The sequence below is a fragment of the Choloepus didactylus genome, chromosome 2 (genome assembly GCF_015220235.1).
Source record: "Choloepus didactylus isolate mChoDid1 chromosome 2, mChoDid1.pri, whole genome shotgun sequence".
NCBI classification, from domain to species: domain Eukaryota; kingdom Metazoa; phylum Chordata; class Mammalia; order Pilosa; family Megalonychidae; genus Choloepus; species Choloepus didactylus.
The window spans coordinates 52,662,196-52,685,847 of record NC_051308.1 but is presented as its reverse complement, the minus strand read 5'-3'; the positions used below and the strand labels follow the sequence as shown (position 1 = coordinate 52,685,847).

The 23,652-nt window shown below is 49.7% G+C and overlaps 1 protein-coding gene across 1 annotated transcript in view; it reads right to left on the bottom strand.

Moving 5' to 3' along the window:
• PLXNA2 (plexin A2) overlaps positions 1-23,652 on the bottom strand; it is a 211,909-nt gene that overhangs the window by 13,817 nt on the left and 174,440 nt on the right. The window contains exons 13-22 of the mRNA XM_037824810.1: positions 20,553-20,704; positions 14,283-14,400; positions 11,535-11,671; positions 10,470-10,637; positions 10,238-10,331; positions 6,326-6,565; positions 5,551-5,694; positions 4,967-5,201; positions 2,549-2,691; positions 1,673-1,941 (exon numbers count right to left, since the gene is read on the bottom strand). Of these exons, the coding sequence (XP_037680738.1) occupies positions 1,673-1,941; positions 2,549-2,691; positions 4,967-5,201; positions 5,551-5,694; positions 6,326-6,565; positions 10,238-10,331; positions 10,470-10,637; positions 11,535-11,671; positions 14,283-14,400; positions 20,553-20,704 (1,700 nt within the window). The remainder of the gene's footprint in view (positions 1-1,672; positions 1,942-2,548; positions 2,692-4,966; positions 5,202-5,550; positions 5,695-6,325; positions 6,566-10,237; positions 10,332-10,469; positions 10,638-11,534; positions 11,672-14,282; positions 14,401-20,552; positions 20,705-23,652) is intronic.

Genomic DNA, 23,652 nt, shown 5'->3' with positions numbered 1-23,652 from the left:
AGGGTGATAAGAAGAGGTTTCCCTGCCCTCCGGGATTCCTTGCATGCCTGAGTACTAGGCTTTCCATTTCTGAAAGGTACCTTGTACTTGCTCCCCAGATAGAATTAGGGAGATGGGGGCCTTCTATCCTGCCCCCTTGGGCTACTCAGAATCAGACTGCCTCGGTTCAAATCTCGGCTCTGCCACTTACTGGCTGTGTGATGTTGGGCAAGTCATTTAATCTCTCTGGAGTCTGTTCCCCTGTCTCTAAACAGGGGCAACAATAATATCTTCCCCACAGGGTTGTAAGAACCAAATGATTTAATTTATGTAAAGTGCTAAGAATAGCACCTGGTGCCTTGTAGCACTATGTAAGTATTAGCTATTATTATCACTCTCCTGTGGAGTCGTGGATCCCAGCTGCTCAGGTAAGGAGCAGTGTGCAAGTGTTTAGCTGACAAGGGATCTGCTTCTGCCAGCGCCGCCCCTCCCTCCCATCCCCCATCCGCATTGTGGGGCTGCGGATCTGGGAATTTGGGAAGGAACAAAGCAGCGGGTGACAGACCCTTGGTGATGGGGATGCCGAGGGGTATTTTAACTCCCTGCACGTGGTGCAAATTATACCCTCTGGTTGCAGTAAATCCCAGGCATTTGCCAGGGCTGCTCCACAATCCAGCCTGGGAGAGAATGACAATGGCAGAAGAAATTGTAGCTTTCTCCCCAGGCCCCTCCCAGCTCCCTCTCCCTGCATTGTGCCTGAGATTAGCTCTAATTTAAATACAACAGTTCTTAATGAGAGTTTCTAATGCTCAGATTGGCAGGATGGGGGCTCAGTACTCCATACAGCAAAGCCATCCTTCCTCCCTCTTCACCCCACGTGGGCCCTTCCTAGCAGCAGGTTAAAGGGGAGGGGTGAGAAGTGGAGGTGGGTTGTCCCAAACCCTGCTGCCTAGAGGAGCTCCAAAGCCTCCAGAGAGAATGTGCTCAGAGAGAATGTGCTCAGGGGAGGTTGTGTGTGTGTGTGTGAGTGTGTGTGGTTGGTGCTGATGATTCGGATCCAGGAAGCTGTGTGCAGAAGGGACAGGCAGTGCCAAGTCCCTGGCCCAGCGCTGTGCAATAGAACTTTCTGCAATGGCAGACATGTTCTATATCTTGCTGTCCTATACAGCGGCCACTAGCCACAGCAGCTATTGAGCACTGGACATGTGGCTAGTGCGATGGAGTTTTTAATCTGATTTCCTTCTTTAATAGCCACATGTGGCTAATGGTGTCCGTATAGGACAGTATGGCTCTAGAGGCACAGGGAAGGAGACTGCAAGATGGCTGTTATTATTCGCATTTTGTGGATGAGAAAACTAAATATCAGAGAGGTCATGAGACTGGTCCAAGATCACAGAGCCAGCAGATAGCAGAGTTGGGCCCCAAGCTGAGATCTGAGCCAGGACCTGTGCTTCTCCACCACAATCAGCTGGCTTCAGATACTGCACAGTCTCCCTGGGCCAAGGGAAGATCAGATTCTGCTCTGGAGGAGCCTCCGAGACACAGGCCTTTTTGCACAGATGCCATTTCTGGGCAAGAGGAACCCTCTCCTGCTGCTTTTGGGGTCTGCCCTAATTGAAGCCCAGATGCTGGACTCCTTCCTGTGTCCCTGTGCAGTGACCCATTTCCCCGTCCACCCCCTTGCTGGTCAGACCTGCGGAGAAGCAGCTTGGGGTGGTTCTTGTTCTCCAGGTTCTTATCGATGAGGTCAGAGAGCAGCTGCTTGAGGACGTCGGTGGCGTACTCCAGGCGGCCCTGCAGGCCGGTCATGATAAGCGAGGCCACGTTGCCCCGGTCGCGCATGGAGAAGCTCCGCTGCAGCTCCAGGGTGCGGATGAAGGTCAGCAGGAACACCTTGTTGTTGATGAGCTGGGCAAAGAGCTTCAGGGCCTTCTCCACGTGCTGCTGCCCATTGCCCTGCACCTGGAGTGGGGTACGAGGGGGTCAACACCCTCAGGGGACAGGCGCCTGGCCTCACTGGGGAGCATACCAGCTATAGGGCCCTCTCCACGATGCCTATAGCCACCCCCATCCCGTCCCCCATCCATGATGATGTCGGAATGGCCAGGCATCGGGCTGAGCTCGGAGGTCTACAGTCTGCTCTGACCTCCGCTGGGTTGGGAGGGTGGCTCAGTTCACCAGTCTCCTGTTATTCTCCTCTGCCCTCATTTTTTATTTGTAGTAAAAGAAATGAACAAGCAAACCTCACCACATATGTCTTTCTCTAAGCCACCTCAAATCCATTTTAGAATGAGGCAGGATCTTAGTTAATTAATTCAGTTGTTAATTAAAGAACAACACACACTGAGCCTCACACTGGAATCAGCCCATGGAGCCTGGGTGCCCCCCTTGGCTGTATCTTTCCCAATCAGCCCTGATCAGAGATATCCTGTTTCTGAGATGCTGCTGTGAATGATTTGCCCCCCTCCCTCCTGAACTGACACCGGGCCGCTGAGCACCAGGTGGATCTCCCAGGAAGCCTGGGCCCCGCATCCCTGCTTGGCATTTGGGTGAGGCGGGCGGGCGTCACCTCCAGCTCCCGCAGGACGGGGTGGTCCTCTATGCCGGGGAACAGCACTCGCATGGCGTAGGTCCGATAGTCCAGATAGGGGATGCCCGAGCGGTCCAAGTCGCTGGTCAGCTCGTTGATGTCTGTCTGGAGCTCGGCAAAAGCTGTGGGAGTGCAGAGGAGACAGGGAGGCTCAGGCGGGGGTGAAAGGTGGGCAAAGAGGTTGGCGAAGGAAGAGGGGAGGGCCGTGGGGTGGAGAGGCAGTTAGGGGTACAAGGTGTGTCTCTAGATATCTCTAGGCTGCCTTTCTTGGGTGGTTTTTATATTACTTTCTTCTTTTTCCTCATCTATAATTTTGAATTTTCTATGTATTACCAGTGTAGTTAAAACAAAGAAAAAGGAAAAACACCATGACTGGAATCATTCAGTAAAAATCCTGCAGGTAGGATATGACTCCCAGGGATGAATCTGGACCTGGCATCGTCGGATTGAGAACATCTTCTTGACCAAAAGAGGGAAGTGAAATGAAACAAAATAAAGTTTCAGTGGCTGAGAGATTGCAAATGGAGTCGAGAGGTCACTGAGGTGGGCATTCTTATGCACTATATAGACAACCCTTTTTAGGTTTTAGTGTATTGGAATAGGTAGAAGTAAATACCTGAAACTATCAAACTGCAACCCAGTGGTCTGGACTCTTGAAGACGATTGTATAACAATGTAGCTTACAAGGGGATGACAGTGTGATTGTGAAAACCTTGTGGATCACACTCCCTTTATCCAGTGTATGGATGGATGAGTAGAAAATGGGAACAATAACTAAATGAGGGGTGATTTGGGTGTTCTTTTTTACTTCTGTTTTTTATTCTTATTCTGATTCTTTCTCATGTAAGGAAAATGTTCAAAAATAGATTGGGGTGATGAATGTACAACTATATGATGGTACTGTGGATAGGTGATTGTACACCATGGGTGATTGCATGGTATGTGAATAAATCTCAATAAAACTGAATTTAATTAAAAAAAAACTAGCTATAAAAAAAAAAGAAATGAATTATTGATAGGTGAAGCAACATGGATGAATCTCAAATGCATTTTGCTAAGGGATAAAAGCCAGACCCAAAAGGTTACGTAATATATGATTTCATTTGTATGATATTCTTGCATATAAATTGCTATTTATATGACAAAGGCAAAACTATAGGAATGGAAAGTAGGTCAGTGTTTTCCAGGGGATAAGGGTTGATCAAGGGGTTGACTATGAAGGGGCAACATAAGGGAATATTTTGGGGTGATGGAGCTGTTCTGTAACTTGATTGTGGTGACATATATCCAACTCTGCCTTTGTCAAATGCACAAAAGAGCAAATTTTACTGTTTTAAAATGTTTAAAATTCTAAAAATCTGAAAAAAAATAAAATTTGTATATATAAAAAAAAAAAAAATCCTGCAGGTACAGAACAGGTGAGCTACAGAGGCTGAGGGGATAAAGCAAAACTAGAACAGGCAGCTTTGCTCCCCCTTTCCAAGAAGAGAATAAACCAACATGCAAAACCGTGGGAAATCCTGGCCATCAGACCCTTGGCCCACAGGGGAGTTTCGCAGCAAAGGACAGCAGTGGTTTCATCTTGGTGGCAGCACTAACTTCCTGGTGCCCTCTCAACCTCCTCGCCAGCTCCAGTGCCAGGAGGAGCCTTTGCCCCACTTTACCCCAGCTCAGCTCTTCCCTTATCCAAAAGAGGGCTTATTGACGATCTTGATGTTTGCAGCAAAAGGAGAAATATTTTGATTCCCATGTGAGATGTTTACCCAGAGAACCCTCTGGGTCCTCAGCCCAAGAGGATGCCAGGTACACCCATCACCTGGTGGTCGTGGTTGCATGGGAGATGGGAGAAAAGACAATCTCTGCTCCCACACACACCCACAGCCAAGGACGCCAGCTGGTGGTGGCCTTCAGAGCAGCTCAGCCTCCAGCAGTAGTGGAAAACAAACCCGGGGGTAGGTGGTGCTGTGGGAAAGAGAGGTGAAGGGCTCTCCCATCTCTGAGATTGCTGTATCCACCTGCTACAAAGTGACTGTGCACATACCAGGAGCTGGACACTCTTATGTGGGGGGTGAAGAGTCTGCAATAACAGGGCCTCAGAGGTTCTCACTGTGAGAGACTGAGGCCCTGAGAGGGACGGGAAGTTGGCCAGATTATGTGCTGAGTCAGGACAGAGGTGAGAACAGTAGAATGTGCTCAGACCTGGGTCCTTCCTTGCATGGTGAGCATTCTTAATAGGACTTCTCTGCCCTCAGGGAAAAAGAAGTTTCTGGGAAAACAGCCATCAAAGTGGAGAGTGGTAATGTGGGGTGGGAGGGATGAAAATAAAGGTGAGAGTAGCTTGTGGGGAGGCTGATGAAGAAAGAAGTGTCCAGGAAAAGAGAGAATGACTCCACTTACCTTCCTTACACTCCAGGGCCACGCGGGACTCCAGGTTGTCCATCTGCATTTGGAGCCGCTTGAGAGTGAGGTCGTTTTCTCGAGACTTCCGTTTGTAGGCAATGAGGACGATGATGACGATGATGAGGAGGAGGCTGCCACCCGCTGCAATGCTGATGATGGCTGGCAGGGTCAGCAAGCTGTCTGAGATCACGCTCACCGAGCCAGGAGAGAACACCATCCCGCCCACGTGGACCTGTGCATTGTACACACACAGACACACACGGATGCACGTGGGTGTAGACCCCTGGCCAGCCAGAAAATCCTTCCAGCTTCAGGAAAGACATTACAGACCACAATCACACAGTGAGCCCTTGGATGCAAAACAACTTCCTGCTCATTATCTGCCGGCCTTGCCTTGTGTTCTCAACTTCTACTCCTTTTAATGAAGGGCATGGAGAAGAGAAGATACAGAGGCTGTGAGTCAGGTGACGAGGCAGGGAAAAGGAATAGTCTGCCCTGGAGGACAGAGCCTTTCTTTATGACAGATCACACGTGCCCAGTGAGGAGAGGAGGAAGTAACAAAAGGAAAGGGGTTCACTCACCATGACCTTGTGCTGCCCTGTGAGGTTGGGAGGCTCACAGAGGAGCTGTGTCTCGGACACAGTGACAGCGCAGGGGGTCTCTCCAATCAGCACCGTGTAGTTGAGTTTGGCACCTCCAGAGGCAGGAGGGCAGAGGTTTTTGCCCTGTAGATAACAGTAATCTTAATAGGAATAGTTGACACATGCATGCAGAAGTTAATTGCCTATTTAAAAAAAGATTAAGGAGACAGGGGAAGGACAGCAATGCAAAAACCAATAACTCCATAAGCATGTTTTTTGGAGGGTACTTCTAACAGCCACAATTTAAAGAGAGAGAGAAAAAGAAGGGAGGAAGAGGGCGGGAAAGAGAGGGGAAGTGAGACAAAACACTGAACAAGGGAAAGCGTGGGGAGGGTACATGGGATATAAATAAAAGTGGTTGAATAACATAACACTGGGACGGAGAGTGCCAGGAACTGTGACTCTTGAAATATGTGAGCAGTTACTGTGGCTACAGAAGTGGTCAGTAAAAGGAAATGGTTACTCCTAACTCACTGCAGAACTTGTGGTTCCCAAAGCTCACAAGAACAACCAGAAATATTCTAAAGTATTTCCTGAGAATCCCAAGGGCAAGATATATAGCTCGATGGGTCAATATCTATAAACAACGTCCTTCTGACAGTTCTGTGAGTCCACATCAGTAGGAATGAGAACCAGGAAGAAAGGCAGGGGGAGAGGAGGGTGCTTTCCACCCAAACAGCCCGGGGCAGACCCTCCCCACGGTGCCCTTCCCTACCTTCAGAATGATGGGGGATCCTGGCTTTTGATCCAAGACTCCAGTGGGGCTGAGCAGCTCAAAGGTTGGGTTGGGATAGTAGATGAACTTGGTGTCGTTGTAAATCAACAAGGACTGGACGTTGTTAAAGACGAATCCAAACTCGTCCGGCCGTTCCACAGTGTCCAGGCCAGGCCGATAGTCCGTGGTCAGAGAGGGCGCCAGGCAGGTCAGGGTGGTTGTGTTCACAACTTTACACACCTACAAGGGCCAGAGCACAAGCAGTCAATGCCAAGCAGAGGCAGACGTCACACTGTCTCCTCTCATACCCTGTGCTTGCTTCTGCCTGTCATCATCGAGTGGCTTGTTTCCTTCATTACGCAGTGAGCCCCTTGAGGTGAGGGCTGGGAATCTGTGTCTGTGTGTGTGTGTGTGTGCACCTGCACACTAGTCTCACCCATCCATTCATCTGTTCAGGCATTCACCAACACCGTTTGAGCATGTCCTTTTTGACAGTCACCATGCTTGGGGTTGGGGCTCTCCTGCAGTCCTGGCATCCTAGCCTCGATCTATAGGGGAGACATGAAACTAAACAAACAGTCACAAGGTGGCTCCAGCAGAGAACCCGGGGCACAGGTGGGGCACAAGGACTGTGACATGCATGCATAACTGTGAGAGGTGCACTGGTGGGGCCATGCATGGTGCGAGAGTCTAGGTGTGTGTGAATGCCCTGGCAGGGGTGGGGGAAGGGACCTCACGGAAGTTTTCCCTTGACAGACATGGAATGAAATTTAATTTTAAGAATGACAGCTAGACAGAGAGAGTGAGGGGTATGGAAGCAAGTTCCAGGCAGAGGGAATAGTAGTTCCAAGGCCTGGGGATGAGGGAACAGGGAATGTTTGAGGGAAAAATAGGCCGGAGGCAGTATAGGGAGTGTGTAAGCGTGTGTGTCCGTGTGTGTCTGTGTCTGTGTGTAGTGGGGAGCAGGAAGTGGTGTGAGATGGGCACATTGCCCAGCACATAGGAGGTATTCAGTAAAGGTATACTGAATAAATTAATAAAATAAAATCCAGCAACACTTTAAAGGTTTAACCCAGGACTTCTCCCTCCTCTTCTAACCAATGCTTGCTAACTTTGCACAGGGATATAACCTGGGTATTGACACTGAGTTCACGTTGTCCATTCTTTCTTGTTGGACTCTGGTTTCTCAACTAAAATCCTAGCTAGGCCTGCCCCTGCTTAGCATGAGTTGTCATCCTCTCCTCTTTGGTTTTGTTCTGAGGCTGACCAAGGCAGGGGCTGGATTGAAGAAACTGCGATGGAACCCATGTCCAGCTTGGGAAGAAACACAGATCCCCTCTCCTCTGGGCTCCCACTTGGTATGACTTGGTTTCAGCTTTGAGAACCATGGCATCCCAGCAACAGCCAAGGGCAGCTGTGAGAACTCAGACTGCTCAAGTACATGCTGTCCTTGCTGTCCTACACATGTGGCCAACACACACACACACACACACACACACACAAGTCTTCATGCTCAGAACAGAACAAAACAAAAACAGGTGAGATTGCCAAAAAGCTGAGACTGCCTTAGAGATTGTGTCAGGGCTCCAATTCCAAGATTTTACCCTCTCTTTCCAAAGGGAGTTTAAGAGTTCAATCAAAAAGGCTCACTGCAGACCTCATGCTGTATTAGGGGTCAGCACTCACTCCAGTCCTTATCATCTCACAGCTCAGGGCCCCTTATGAACCTAAGGTCCCTTTTGTGTTCAGGCCAGGGACACTGAGGCATGGGTAGCCACAGTCAAATGGGTAGAGTGAGCCGGGGAGTCCCAAGCCCTGGGCTCTGCAGAGAAGACACCCAGCCTCGGTGCTCCTCTTCACTTCTCTGCCCCCAACATCTCCCTCCCTGCTCTGTTCCAGTTTCTCTGGACTGGGCTCTTCTGTGAATAAGCAAATCACTCCAAAACAAGCAGACTCTGTTTGCTTCCTGCCCTGTGCTGCATCGGCACTTTGTTTGCCAAACATTCCTCTGAGTTTTGTGGCCTTTGGTTTGGCCCTCCTCACTACCCACCAGGGCTGCTCTGAAACCCAGGGTTAAGGGAGTAGCCCCAGGTGGGCTGAGGGTCAAATGGGGCTGAAGCAGGGCTGCAGGGGGCATGTGCTTCTTTCCCTCCACTCCCTGGAGAGGACGGCAGAGCTTATGAGGTGCTCATTCTGGAGCTTGATGGAAAACTTTCACAACCTCCTGCTTTTCCTCCAGAGTCCAGCCTTCAGACCCCAGGCTGGTCAATATTGAAGCCGAGGGTCCCCAACTCTCGATTGGGAGGAGCCACTTTTTAATTCCTTGAAACACTGAGATTAAGGTGGAAGGGGATAGGGGAACTGAAGGGCAGATTCTGCCCAGTTCTGCAAATGCATCTCGGTGAGGGGAGTGAGCACCCAGGATCTGAGCCTTCTCGGATGGACATGCTTGTGGGACTGCCTTCCCAGCTCAGCCTTCTTTGCAGATGGCTTCCCCAGGGCAAATGCTGCAGCCCTGGAGATCAACCTTGTCAGTCATATGCTCTACACAATCCCGTTTCTATAATTTATGTTTGGAGTTTTTTATCCTTCCTCGCCATGGGCTTCTATTCCCAGATCTCTCCCTTCTCCCCTCCACTTAGGCCTGGGGTTGCACAGAATGGAGGTGTCCAGTGAGCCACCAGGAGCTTTTAACCTCAGTCTGGAAGCAGGAGCACAGGCTCCTTCACCCACTAATCAAGCTCTAGACTTGGGATAAGGGACACGGGCTCACAGTTGAGGCCATGGTGGGTGCTGACAGTGGGGTGCAGGTGCCCCTGGGTCTCAGGTATGCGGGTGACGTCAAGTCGCCAGCATCTCATGTGACCTGGTTCTAAAGGTTCTGGATGCTTGGGGACTAGCCTGGCTCTGCCACCAGCCACTTTTATGATTAGGGGTAAGTCATTTATCCTTTCTGGCCTTAGTGTCCTCAGTTGTTCATTGAGGAACCAGATCTGATGTTCTAGCACTCTGTCAATTTTGTGTTTCCTAAGGAAGCCTTGAGCACACTGAAATGTGTTGGAGTAAGAGAATAGACAGCATACCATCTTCCCCATCTCCATCTCAGCTTAGTTAATCCCCTGAAGGTCAAAGCAGTAATAATAGTAATTCATATGAAAAATAATGGCCATAATAGCATCTTCTGGACTGTAATTATGAACATCATATTTCTGAAAATAATGGCTGAAAGGAGTGAGATAGAGCCAGTAGAACAAACTGAACAATTTAGGACAACGTATCAGAATTTCGCTCTTATGATATAGAAGAACTTCTTTAAAATCACAAAATTTCACAGTGAGAAAAAGTTTACATGATCCTGCGTAGAGGAGTAAAGTAAAATGTTCAATTTGATTGTCTCAGCAACTGGGGTGGACTTATCTACACGCAGTGAGTAATGTTTATAGAGTGCCAACCTGGTGCCCGCCATGGATAGGTTATGAAACTGCGAGGCACATGTTTAGCACCATGTATTGAGAAAGTTAAATGACCTGAGCAGGGTTGTACGGCTACTAGATGGGAGAGTCCTACTTCAAATCCATAAATGGCTGAATCTGGAGCCAAGATGTCTTTGACCTTCCCACACTGCTTCTCATCAGATCTCAAACTGAACAGAGACCTTTCATGCTTTACCATAAGCTCAGAAGCCCCGTACTTTTAGACACTCACGATATCACCTTCCGAGAAGAAATGATTATACTGTAATTATTTAAAACATTGTAAAGCTCGGGTGTTCTAGGCTCAGACTCTGGAGCCAGCTGTCTTTTCTAGTTTCTAGACCTTGCAGTGCCTGACATGGAACTCATCACGTTGCAAAACACAGACAGGTAGTTGTGTCTACTGGGGGCTGGGATGAACCAGTGGTTACTCACTCACATTGACAGATTCTTTGCCATTGAACTTGACTCGGATCCTTGGCTCCTGAATGACATCTAAGTTGAAGCCTGTGATGGTCAGGGGTGTGTGGCCGCTGGGAACAAGCAGAAGCTGGGTTAGGTAAGAGCCCTCTCACACTGCTACCTGGTCAGGATCCCTCTCATGAGCCACACTTGGGCTGGAGGCTCGCGCCACAGAGCAGTGTGTGTACACTTCCCTCCTGCCGCCTCACCTGGCAATGCTCCACTCGGGCTCAATGCGCTGGACCCGGGGGTCATCTATGTACTCGAACTGCAGGTTGTTATCCACCCGGGCTCGGTCTACACTCACGGAAACGGGGACCGGGCCCAGTCCATTGGACGACGGGGGTGAGACACACACGATCTCGTTCATGGACCGCCTGCCAGGGAGACAGCAGGAGAGTTGGAAGAAAGGCGTGAGTAATCGGGGGCCCTCTGGCTTGAAAAGAAGCTTTCCTGGCCTGAGGCCATGGCCCAGGGAGCGTTCTTCTACCCTCCTGTGCTCTGGAACACATCCTTATCACTGTCTATCAGTGCTTTCCTTTTACCTGAGACCCAGCTCTGGTTGGACTAGGGAGGGAGAGAACTGGAGAAGGGGTTAGAGAACGTAGGGCTCCGTGGGAAAGGACGGGGACAGCTGTTCTTTGGAATTTTCTAGAATGTGAACATTTTACCAGTGCTTTGAGAATGGTCAGGCAGCCAACAAATATTTATTGAGCACCTACTATGGATAAGGGTGGGTACAAAATCCCTGCCCTTTTGGAGTTTAGGTCCAAGGAGGAGATTATCAGGTAGATACTCCTGGGAAGACTGGCTCCTCATCCATGGATTCTTTCAGAATTCTCTCAGGATTCTTGACTTCCTCTGGGGCTGAGCAGTGTCTGAGAAACAGTAGGTGCTTGCTAGTGATTTTTTATGCATGAGAGTTGCCCTGAGGATGAGTCTAGGTGCTAACTAAGGGCTGGGAACCTGCAGAATCCCTGCTTCTCAACTCCCCGTGGTGAAGCTCGATGAATGCTTGATCCTGGTGGTGTCTGGAGAGCTCCAGTGAGGCTTTGTCATCTGGTGCGCCATGGCCCTCCCATCTAATTATTTTTAGAAGTACCAGCCCCTCCGACACACAGGACATAAGTTGGTGAGTGGTATATATTTCCATCAGTGACTGGAAGGGTGTTAGGGCCCAGGATGTGACAAAAAACATGGAGGTGGTGGGGCAGGCACACAGGTGCCCATGCCCCGACGGATGCTCTCCTTGGGGGACTTCGAGTCCATCTCACCCGTAGAACTCGCAGGTCTGGTTGCCCAGGTACACGGCCACGTTGCTCCCAGCCCCGAGGTAATGGCCCATGACGGTCACCATGGTGCCCCCTGACTCCGGCCCTCGGATGGGGTTGAGGGACAGCACTGAAGGGTTCTTTGGAAGGAAGCAGAGAAACGTTCACAGCTTAGGTTTTGCCTAAAGGGAGGGATTGAGGCTCAACCTAAGGACAGAAGGAGGGACTGTCTCCATGCTCAGCATAGAGGTACTTTTCCTGCCCTTTCCATTCTCCATGCTCACCCTGGAGCTGAGACCCTTCCTAAGAGGAAGCTCCCAGCATGTCCAGAGAAGGCAGAAGGCCATGCCTTGGAATTAATTAACTCCCTGGAGAGCATCATGCTCATAACAGTGATGGGAAGGCAGATGTGACACTGACTAATCTATCAATTAGTTTACAAATTGAGAACAATTTGAAAATGCTTCTCTATCTAGAGCCAGTACTGATTTTTTTGGCATAAAATCGATAGGGCTGAATAAAGTGTCCCTCTCTGGGTTGGGCCACCAAGAGGATAAAGTCCTCTGTTAATGGCTGTGCGCCTGTCCTTCTGGCCCCACCTCCTTTGCATGTGAAGGACACAGCGTGGTGCCTGGTGCAGAGAACTGTCAATAACGCTCAAGCTAACCACAGCTTCCCTGACCTTCATCAGGAGCATGGAGCTTCGTTGGCCGAGACATTCTGGTAAGCTAACGAAGTTGAAAAAGGAAGCCTGAGCTTAAAGGAAATGTGGTTTGACCTACAATGCATCAGGTGGCAGACCTAAGTCAGAAAGATTTATGCCTCTAGGCTTCTGCCTAGAGGGCAGTGTGATGCAGTGGAAGGTGTGTTTAACTGAGCAACTAACTGCTCAGGCATGAATTCTAGTCTTCTGTGCCAGTTTGGATAAAATACTATGTCCCCCCAAAAGCCATATTCTTTAATGCAATCTTGTGGGCGCAGACTTATTAACGTTTCGGATCAGGGTGTGACTTCAAGATTGAATGTTCCCATGGAGATTTGACCCTGTGCATTCAGGGTAGGTCTTGATTAATTTACTGGAGTCCTTTAAAGGGAGCTCACACAGAGAGCAGGACAAAAACTCCCCAGGAGATGCTTGCGACACTTAGAGATGCTTGGAGATGCAAATAGAAGGATGTTTGGAGATGCTAAGCTAAGAGATGCTAGCCCAGAGTTTGCTCTGGAGAAGCTAAGAGAGGAACCCAATGCTTAGATGAACAGGAGCTGAAGAAGCTAAGAGAGACCAAGAGACATTTTGGAGAAAGCCCATTTTGAAATGCAACCTGTGAGCAAAGGAATAGCAGAACCACCAGCCACATGCCTTCCCAGCTGACAGATGTTTCGGATGCCATTGGCTGTTGTTCTTCAGTGAAGGTATCCTCTTGTTGATGCCTTAGTTTGGACACTTCTATGGCCTTAGAACTCTAAATTTGTAACCAAGTAAACCCCCTTTATAAAAGCCAATCCATTTCTGGTATTTTGTATAATGGCAGCTTTAGCAAACCGGAACATCTGCATTAGCCACTCACTAGCTGTGTGCCCTGAGGCAAGTTTCTGGATCACCCTGGGCTTTCTGTTTTCTCCTTTGTCAAGGGAGGGGGGTGGGCTAGAAGATCCTGAAAGCCCCTCTGACATCCTACAGTTCTCTCCCTGGCTAGTCCTCCTGGGCTTGCTTCTTGTACACAACCCTATCTGCATGGGTAGGAGATGAGGTAGGAGGGCTGCAGATAGGCAGTGGCACTCTGCAATCAGAGAGAAAGAGTACAAGAAAGAGGCACAGGTGCCAAGATCAGAAGACAGAGGCTGGAAAACCTACACTGAGTACTAAAATGCTTTAGGGAAAATAGAATTTTGTGGACTAATGATTTTTCAAAACTCTTAGCAAGGCTGTTTTGACCCCATCCACTGATGTTAATGCTTTTCAATGAAGAATTCGATGTGGCAATGTAGGTAAGTGCCAGAAAAGGGACCGCAGGCCCCCAGAAGGAAGTTATTAATTCAGTATGAATTTGGCCCCAGTGGACTTCAGGGCCCCGGAAGCATCTTATTGATTCAGTTGGAATATAGTACCGGTTTCAAAGAAAGCCTTTGTGGTTTTACTACCGGTTGCCTGAGCCTGCAGGGATATTTTCAGGTGTGAGTGTGTGTGGATGTGTATGAAACTGTGCCATGCACAGAACCACTCGCACGTACAGCCCTCTCTTGAGGTCCTGCGTATAGACACACATCCTGCAGGCTTTCAGTAACTCCTCTAAATTCCCACCTATGACATCCTTGGCAGAAAACAGAGCATGTGGATAAATACAGACCCATTTAGTTAGGTCCCTCAGGTGATGTGTTGTCCTTAGGCTGGAATTAGACTACAACATCACATTGGTGGGACAAAGGATCAGCCTCTCCCTGCCTTGAGGCTAGGATCTGCTTTCAAGTAAGGCCTGATTTTGCCTTATCTAGAAATTTGACCTGTAGGCCCTGGGGCTCCAAGGCCTCCACAGCTGTGTCAATCACATGACCATTCCACACCAGAAAGACAGACTTGCACAGAAGTCAAACAAGTCAAAGAAGTGAGGACAGATGTTCCACTTTCTGGTCTCCTGCTCCATCTGTGGGAACTGACCTAGGAGCAGAGTGCAGAGCCTTCCTTGGAGAGGCCTGGAACTGATGTGTGCCCTTGCTCAGCCCCTGTAGTCCAACCCTAGCCCTGATACTCACCACAAAGGTGTACTGTTGATGGGACTTGGTCATGAACTCTGGCTTACACTCGCCAATACACAGGCGCACGGGCCCTGAGGTGGTTCCCACAAGGGCATGGCCCATCTCACAGACGATCCTGAGGAGACAGCAAACCTTCCAGTGAGAAGCTTGGCAAGAGCAGGCACCCCTGCCTGGCTTGCTCACCCTCTCACCAGTGAGTGACTCATCACAGTCTTGAAATGGTACAGGGCCACGACTCAGCTTGGTCGCCTATCTAGCTGTGCGACCTTGGGTAAAGTGCTTTCCCTCTCTGGGCTTCAGACTCTCCTCTGTTCAGTGAGAGGGTTAGATTAGATCATCTCTGAAGCCCTGTGTGCTTCTGATATGTTATGATGCCTAATATTATGAGCAAGCCTGCACCTCCCATTGCCTAGCATAGCACCTAGCACTGGGCTGGGTATTCAAATATTTGTGAAATAAACTGAATATCCAACAAAGAGATCTAGGGGCAACAATTTGGTTGGTGTTCTTTCCTCTGCAACCAGCTAACATTGCAACTCTCCCCAAAAGAGGGGCTGGCACTGACTTGCCAAGTTGATTTAGTTGTGGTTTGTTTCCTGCAAAGTTTTTTGTTTTTTTCTTTTAAAAAAAGGAATAGATAAATTGGTGAAATAGTGAAAGCCTAAAATGGGAGCTCCCAGCAAAACGGGAGGAGCAGTACTGGGGCAGTAGGCAAAGTGATGGGAGGTGGCTGAGTTCGTTAGGACATCAGTGGACCCTGGACTCCCACTTAATCAAGGGCTAAGTGCACTGAGCTGGTGGGTGATGCAGTGGCGCAGCTCTGGGTTTGGAAGTCACGTATCACAGTAACAGGAGAGCTGGAAGGAAGAGGTGTGCGGGCGATCAATACCCCCAGTGATGACTTCCCTGGCGCCCGAGATCTGTTACAACAAGCACACTTAGAGACTGTCGCCTTAGTCACAGCAGCATTCTGGAAAGGCTCAGAAGACAGGGGAGTGTCTGAAGAAATCAGGTTCTTGCCCGAAATTGTAGTGTAAGGGGTAGGTGGGAGAGAGCCCCATCAGGCTCAGCCGAAAGGAGCCTGAGAGCAGAGGGAAGGATTTTCTCCTCCTTCCAAGGCCCATTCAAGACTTCAGAGCAGTCTGGTGCCCTCAGTAGGCTTGCTTAGTGGGGAGTCAGTGAAACAGACCCCCAATACGCTAATCCCCAGTATTATCCTGGTACGTTGGAGAAGAGCTGTGTTTAATTGAGCGCAGCTCATCTCAGCTTCTCCAGGAAGGAAGGTAACTAAACAGAGGTTTCTTTTTCATGCAATAAAACTTGCATCAAACAAATATGCCACAAGTTCACATGCATGGCCTGCCATGGATCTCCATCGTCATCATAAGAGTTAACCCCAAATAGGTAATCTCCCTCCTGGTGAATATTTACTTAACAGGTAATAACTGTCTTATTATATTTAGTGTCTTAGATTCAACAAGAAAGTACTGACTGTACATGGAAGCAGAGTCTCCCTTCCCTTTCTATATGAATAAATACAGATTAAGTACGGATCCAGAGTAAACACGATAGTGATGCTCAATTAGTATTTTATATGTAACTATCTCCTTAGACCTGTTAAGTGGAGCATTTGAGAAGCTTAATTTAAGGCACTACATGTGGTTATTTTCATGCTACTACCTGCTTTGAGTCTCAGCTCTCTGGTCCCGTTTCCTGCTCCTGTGTGGGTCCCTGACAGCTGCAGACCGTCCCCTGCTCCACCCTCTCCAGGAGCTCTAACGAGAGTCAACTCTCTATGGAGGGTAATAGGGAAAAGCAGAGGGAAGAGGAGGGAGCAGATAACTCTCCTTCCCTCACTTCCTAATCAGGGCTTTCTAAGCTCTTGTTCCTCTCCTTGGACACTCCATGCTGAAAAGAAGGAAGAAATAATTGCGGACTTGAAGGAACAGTGAAAGAAAATATGGCACATGTGAGGCTCACAGGTGACAGTTGGCCCTGGGGCCTGTCTAGGGAAAGGAGAAGCACTTAAGGAGATAACAACGGGCAGGGGCCCCTTGGAGCACTGTCTTTTCTGGAACTTTTTCTTGCTTAGGATTCATGTCCTAAAAGATAAGGTTTATATATCAAGCACCTGGGAGAAGAGCGATGGATGGGAGACGGAGGCTGCCCGAGGGTCTGAGGCCGAGCATGTGCAATTGGCTCTGAACACCCCTGCCTGGAAGGGCAGGAGGCAGGGGGCAGGGGCTATGCTGGAGTGAGGGCCCACGGCTGCACCACGGGGCCGCGCCTCGGCACTGCAGCAGGCGCCTCCCCTCACCCCTGCACCTCATCGGGTGAGTGGGGAGAGGGGCTGTGGTTGGGAGTGGGCTGTAGAAAAGGGTCTGGTTTGGCAGGTCAAAGAGCTGGACGAGAGTCCTAGGGAAGGACTTTAGAAGCACTGCAGAGGTACTTTAATGACTTCCAACTCTTCCCTTTTATTCCTGGGACCCAGTGCCTGCAGGGAAGGATGGAAAGGACTTGGATAGATTTGTCGTAGGTATTTGTCCTCTGAGTTTAATGAAATAGAGAGCTAAAGAAAGAGGCGAGTGCAGCGGTAGAGAGTAAAAAGGATTATACGGAAGAATAAGGGTTAGGCCAAAGCAGACTCTGCACCTTAATAAAACAAAGCTGTAAAATACTGAGCTCTGATTGTGGCAGGCACTTTACAAGGCAGGATATCATGTAATCCTCAGGCTCTGCTATGAGGCAAGTCTTGTTGCCTCCATTTTACAGAAACTTAAACTAAGGTGCAGAGATGCTAAGTGACTTATCCAAGGTCGCAGACCCACTAAGAAGCAGAGCCATGATTCAAACCCAGGCCTGTCTGACTCCAAAGCTCATGGGTTCCTCCATTTCACTCTACTGCCTCTGGCTTTACCTGGATGTTCTGGATGGCTTTCGGGGAGAGGACAATGTGGACATGGCGGCAATGCCTTTCTCTGAGCAACAATGCTGGGGTAAAATTGAGGTTGCTGGACAACCTGGATGGATTCCTAAGGCTCTGAGAGCTAAGCACTCTTCCCACTGCCTTTTTGGTTGAGGACAAGCACCGAAAGCAGCTGTGTGCACTGCCTTCTCCCTCAGGCGTTACATGTCTAATCTCTGCCCCCTCCTGAGTCACTGTAATTCTAGGGTCCCTACGTCCTATAAGGAGACAATAGCTGGAGATGCCTAAATTTTCTCCTTGTAAAATGAGGAGTTGGACAAAACAACTGTCCATCTCTGACATTTGAAGGCTCAACTCCACCTGGTTGACAGGGGGCTTTTGGCGACATTTAATGCCACAGATAAGCTTTCTAATGGTGGGAGCTGCAGATTCCACAGGGCATATCGTTTACTGCTTCTGACATCCTAAGGACCATAAAAGTGATTGTGGAGATCATCTATTCCTTCATACTCATTTTTCAGATGAGAGACCCAAGGATCAGGGAACAAAGTGACTTGTCCAAACTCATACAGCTTGTCAGTGACTGAGCTAAGACTTGGCCTCCAGTGCTCTGACACCCAGCCCAGAGCCCTTGCTTCCAGGCCACACCACCTGCCATAGACTTGGCATTGACTGGGGTGGGGAGCACATATATATGACATCCAGGTAGCCCTGGCTGAGTGCTCAGGTGTGGTAGGTGAGAGAGTACAGGTCAGAGGACCAGAGCTGAGTCTACCTCACGTGGAGACCCCATCCCAGGAGGGGCTGAGCTGCAGCCCCAATCCACATCCCATTGCCGGGGAAACGTCCTGCTACCGAATCATCCGGCCCTCCATAGACCTGTGGGATGCTGATTGCAGGACTAAGCAGGGCCCTTTAACCACCATTAACCTAACTGCTGAGTGATAGATGGCACGGCACAAGCATATGGCGGGTCGTTACCATCCTGCTAATCCTGCCCGCGCCCGGGACTCAGCACTGGGCCCATTCAGCCAAATTCATCTCTCACAGACATCTGTAACGATTGCGCCTGCTGTTCACTGCCCGGGATGGAGGCTTTAATGATGTTAACAAACTCTGAAACCTCAAGCGCGGTAATGAGCCTGGCACGGCTGGAAACCAGGGCTGCCTCCAGCCGAGGTCCGGGGTGCACTCGCTCCCTCCTGCCTGCCTCGGGCCTGATGAGACCATGGTGGCAGTTTTCTAGGGTAATTGCCAGCCTTGGCAGGGACCCATGGTGACCGCTCACTTCCCCAGCCTCCTTTCATGTCTTTGCTTCCGGTTTCACTCAGCGCTGTTTCTTCCCCGTGGCCTCAGGTGAGCGGGGTGCATTTGATTTCATAAATAGAACTATAATTCCTTACATTTGCATAGCACTTTACAGTCTTCATTTTCTCATCTTACTGAATTCTCTTCCAAACCCTGTAGAGTAGGAATCGTGATTTCCATTTGGCTGATAAAGGCCAGGGAGACCAAACAGCTTGCTAAGGTCTCAAGGCTGCTAAGTAGGGGAGCCAGGACATAAATGCTTTTTAATACCAAATCTCATGAGATTTCAATGTCCAGCAGCCTGGTAATTTGCAGTTCTCAGCTGAAATCCTTACCCACCCACTCCCCACCCCAAGCCCTCTCCTTTGGGGCCCTGTGGCACCCGGCCAAGTTGGTCACTGGCCTGTGTCTAGAAGCCCAAGGCAGGTCATGAGGCCAAAGTAGACTTGGGGTCAGTGTGATGGAGAGGCCAGCTACACCCGGCAGAGTGTGAGCTCTGAAAAGACCTGACTGTGAGGCCCTCTGCAGGCCGCCTGGCTCCTGCCCCAACAGCTTCCACCCTCTCTTCTGGCTCAGAAGGACTACTCAACCTCATTTCTCTTCCCCCACTCCTGTATCTCTTTCCTACAGACCCAGGCAGTCTTTCCTCCAAGACACATTCCTGGCAGGGATAAGGTTCCAATGAAGGACCAGGTCTGATGTCTTCTTTCTTCTCTGCGGCTGTGGGCAGCAAGAATCACTACATCCCTCAAAGTCTGGGAATTCATCCCTTTTGTCTCTGACCCTTCTCAGGGCCACACTGGAATCATGACATTGACCCTTGAAGCCACACACTGATGAAACATGGGATTTTCAGTGTGGCCACTCTTTACCTAGGAGTCTTGTGCCATTGCTGTTACAGAATGGAAAGAGCACTGGACTAGGAGTCAGGAGACTCAAGTTCTAATTCTGTCTTGGCCACTTACGCACCGTGAATTTGGGAAAGTCATTTCACATCTTTGAGTCTTTGGCTCCCTCCTGCTGTGTGAATGGTGATAATGATATCTACCTTGCAGGGTCAATACCGATTAAAAATGAGATACTGGATGAGGAAGTGCTCCGTTAACTGAAAAGAGCTGGTGAAAGACAGGGATGTCATTTTTATGGTTGCTATTGAAAGCTGGCGCTGGGGAGGTCAGAGGACAGGACCTGTGGCTGCAGAGGGTGGAGCTAAAGGAGGGAAGCCCTTTCCTCGAAGCCAAGTTCTTGGACATGTTCTTAGTGCCCCTTGCAAAGCTGTATTTCCAGTGGACCGGCATGACTTGACCTGCCTTTACATGACAAATCATGCAGAATGATCTGGCTGCTCCCCTCCCTCTCTCCTCTTGAGGGAAGCATCCCTTCTTCCACCCTCCCGCCTCCAGCTTTGTGACCACTTCCTGCCCACCTCCTCCACAGCAGGTGCCACACTGCCAAATGAACACCCCAAATTGGAACGTATGTCACTCCTGGAGCCCCGTCTGCCTGTCCACCGCTACATGCCTATTTTCTAATTTCCAGTTGACATTTCCCTTAGTGAAATAAATGAATTTGCTCCGGTGGAGGCCCTGCTCGGATTAAGCTGCTGTCAGAGCCCCATGCGCCAAATAAATTGTTGCCCGCAGCCCACCGTGCAGGAGGTGTTCCATTGTGGGTTGGGAGGGGGTGAGGGGGCCGGGGGAGGCTGAGGAGAAGCTACGCCTGTTGGGAAACTGGCTCAGTCACACGGTGGGCAGGTGGAGACTGAAACGGTGGCAGCGTCAGTGCCTCTGATGGCAGAGGAGGCAGGGAACCAGGAATCAAATGGAGTAAGACCCTCTGAGGGTGCAAGTGGGGTGGGAGAGGGCTCTGGGAAAGCTTCAGGAGTGGAGGGAGGTTCCAGGGAGAGAGGCGGCGAAGATGAATCCTGGGAAAGCCCCAAAGAAAGGAGAGCGTGGAGGGCCCCCCTCCCCATGTGCCCCTGGGAAGCAAACCATCCTGCCTAGGAAGGAAAGGATCTGCCCGGGGGGACTCACTGCTCAGCGATGATGTACTCCCCTGGGAGGGGTGTGCAGGGCACCCCAGCCACCTGCACGTGGTGGGCGATCTCCGAGAAGTCCAGACCCAGGTTCACGCCATGGATGGTCACTCGAGTCCCTCCTTCAGGCGGTCCCAACACTGTCAGAATCTGCAGGAGGGAAGTGGGATTAGCAAACGTGGTCGTCAGTGAGCACAGAAGCAGCAGCATCTTTTTCCCTCCCCTGCAGGAGGCCTGAGAACTTGGATGGACACTGGAATCTGGATGGACCGAGCGTGTACTCAAATTTGTAACTTCTCTAGGATTCCAACATTATCTTCTGTTTAACACTACTTCCTTGGTTCTTTTGCTCATTAATTCACTCATTTATCAAATTATTAAAAAAAATTGATCAGAAACCGTACCAGACTTGGAGGCGGATAGTCATTGTTTGAGATGTATCTCTAATTGATGCATTGTCTGGTGGTGCTCAAGTCACCTCTGAACCTTAGTTCTCCTTAGTTATTTGGGGAGGGGGTGCTCCCCACCAGCCTCCCAGGGAGCTTGTGAGCACTGAATGGATGACGTGTTCGGGAGCATTTTGTAAACCAGAAAGAGCTCTGTAAATGTGAGCTGTTATTATTGCCACTGCTGTGTGCACCACCCTGTGGGAGGTACAATGATTGAATGCAACAGGAAATGTGCCCTCAAGGAATGTATAGGCAAGTAGGATGAGATAAAGGAGGCACATGAATAATGCTGATGCAGGGTAGAGAGTGATAAGGTGGGTACAGAGGAAATTCTGTGGGAAGGCAGAGGGGTCCCTCATCATATATGTCTGCAGTGGGAGCAATCAAAGAAAAAAAGTGTATTTGACATTGTTCCACAAAAAAAAATCCTGTGAGGCATACTAGGACCAAGAAGAAATAACTTAGGATTTTCTGACTCTTTGCCGGCTTTCTGTAAGCAAGGATCACTTATTAAAAATTCATTCCTTAATTCAGTTACCTAATGCTAACCATCTCATTTTGCTTCGACCCAACAGGAAATGAAGCCACAGAATCTTGTTCTCCCAGAGATTAAGTTGCTGGTTGGGAATAGATCAGGTTCTTGGAAAAATGCAATTCCTTGGGGTCCAACAGATCCCAGTGAATAAATTCAAATTTTGTGGTCCATAGTCATGTGGAGTAGTTACTGAAATTAGAAGCGAATGCAATCCTAGGCAGCAGAAGAACTCATAAGAATTTCAGAGTGAGAAGGGGGCTCCCTCTCAGTATCTTATTTCAAGATCCATATTTTACAGCAAGAAGAATGAGACCCAGAGAAGTCGGGATGTATCTAAGGCTTTGTACAACTTGTACACACGGTTGTAAAAAAGTCCCAGTGCTCTTTTCAGTACACCATAAAAAAGGTGAGGCAGGACAGAGAGAGAAGGGGACTTGTTCAATGCCAAGAGTCCACCAGAACCACCCAGATGGGGCCTCTGGGCAGAGCTGCAGCCTCTGTGTCCTTGGGCACTGCTGGAGAGCCTCCCCACCCCGAGCCCTGTACATGCTGGCTAGTGGGATGCTGCCTGGGCGGCACAGGCAGTGTGTCCAGGGCAGGGATGATGGGGGGTACAGGTGAAAATGCCATCAAAGGGTCTGGAGACTCTTCCCACCTTCCCTCTCCCTTGCAAGGGGCACTGCTTCACTCGCTGTGTGTGGGCACCACGACAGCCATAAACTCAGCCACCAATTCCTGGATGATAGTCAGCAGAGGAGGGTTGACGGTGGGGGGTGAGGATCGGGACAGGCCTCTTTCCATCGGGGTCTGACTGATGCGCTGCTCAGACCCCTGAGCTCTCAGCAAGGTGACCCAAGAGTCAAACCTCCTGGCCTTCCACCTTTTCTGTAAGTCTTAGAAGGGGCTGTGTCCTTCCCCCAGCCAGTCCAGGCGCGTTTCACCCCAGGCACCTTGTCTGTAGCTCTGACTCCCTTTTCTGGGAATAAAATATTCCACCTTAGGAGTAAAAATAAACAAGACACATGGAATGAATCAAGGTAGAGATGGTTGAGGTGGTTCAGGGGCATCTCTGTGTGTCGGCAGTGAGTGTGTATGTTGGGGGGATGGGGCACAACTGGAAAGGAAGGAGCTGGCATGAGGACCCCTTAGCCTCTATCCTTTTTCTGTCCTGGGGACTCTAAAAATATCCAACAGTAATAGATCTTGGCTGTTCCACCCTCCCCTGGCACAGGTACCTGGGACTCCTGAGCTCTGGGGGATGGACCTTTGCTCATGGGAAACGGGGGGTGCTCCCACCCCCCTGCAGGAGAGCATCGTTAGGAGAGCATCTGCTTTTAGCTCCTGGTTCTCCTTTCATCCACTTATAATAAGCCTTCACCAGCCCCTCCAGCCCTTCCCTCTGCCACCTGGATGGCACGTACCCACCTACCGAAAGAACCGACAAGACTGTCATGATTAGTTCCCTCTCCTCCCCCCACCCTTTTATTTTTAAAAATACATTCTTTTGCTCACTGCAGTTAATTACAACCTTTCAGAAAAACTGTGAAATTAAATCTTTCTGGAAAGCCTAAAAATATTTCCGTCTTGCAGGTAGCCTGCAGGGACTGCGTTGTGGATACTCAGTGGCCCTGGCAGGTTCCATGGGGAACCTTCCTCCCGCTGGTAAGTCATCGTAGTGCTCCCCTTCCAACAGGTGAGGGCTGGTGCCACAGATGCGGCCAGGGCCCTGGGGTGCTGCAGCAGCCCTTGTTAGTGCAGAGCTGCTCAGAAGCATGTCAGCTAATACTGTTTAGAGGAGGTTAGAGGAAACCTTTTTTTTTAAAAAAATATTTGAATTATTAACAAGTGTTATAACCTCAGTGTGAGGATACAAGTCAAGGAGACAGGTCATTTGGGTGGGGAGATTCCAGCCTGATCCCTTCTATCCCAGCTGATAGCTGTTAGGATCCAAACCAGGAGCATCAGCATCCTCATGGGTCATGAAACTAGGTTCTCAGTGCCTGGGGAAGGCTGAGTCCATGAGGTTCTTCTTTTCTTACTCTGTGCTATGCATCCAGCACCTGGGGAAGGTGCCAGGGTGGGCAGGGGGCAAAGCACTAAGCAACCACTCTGCC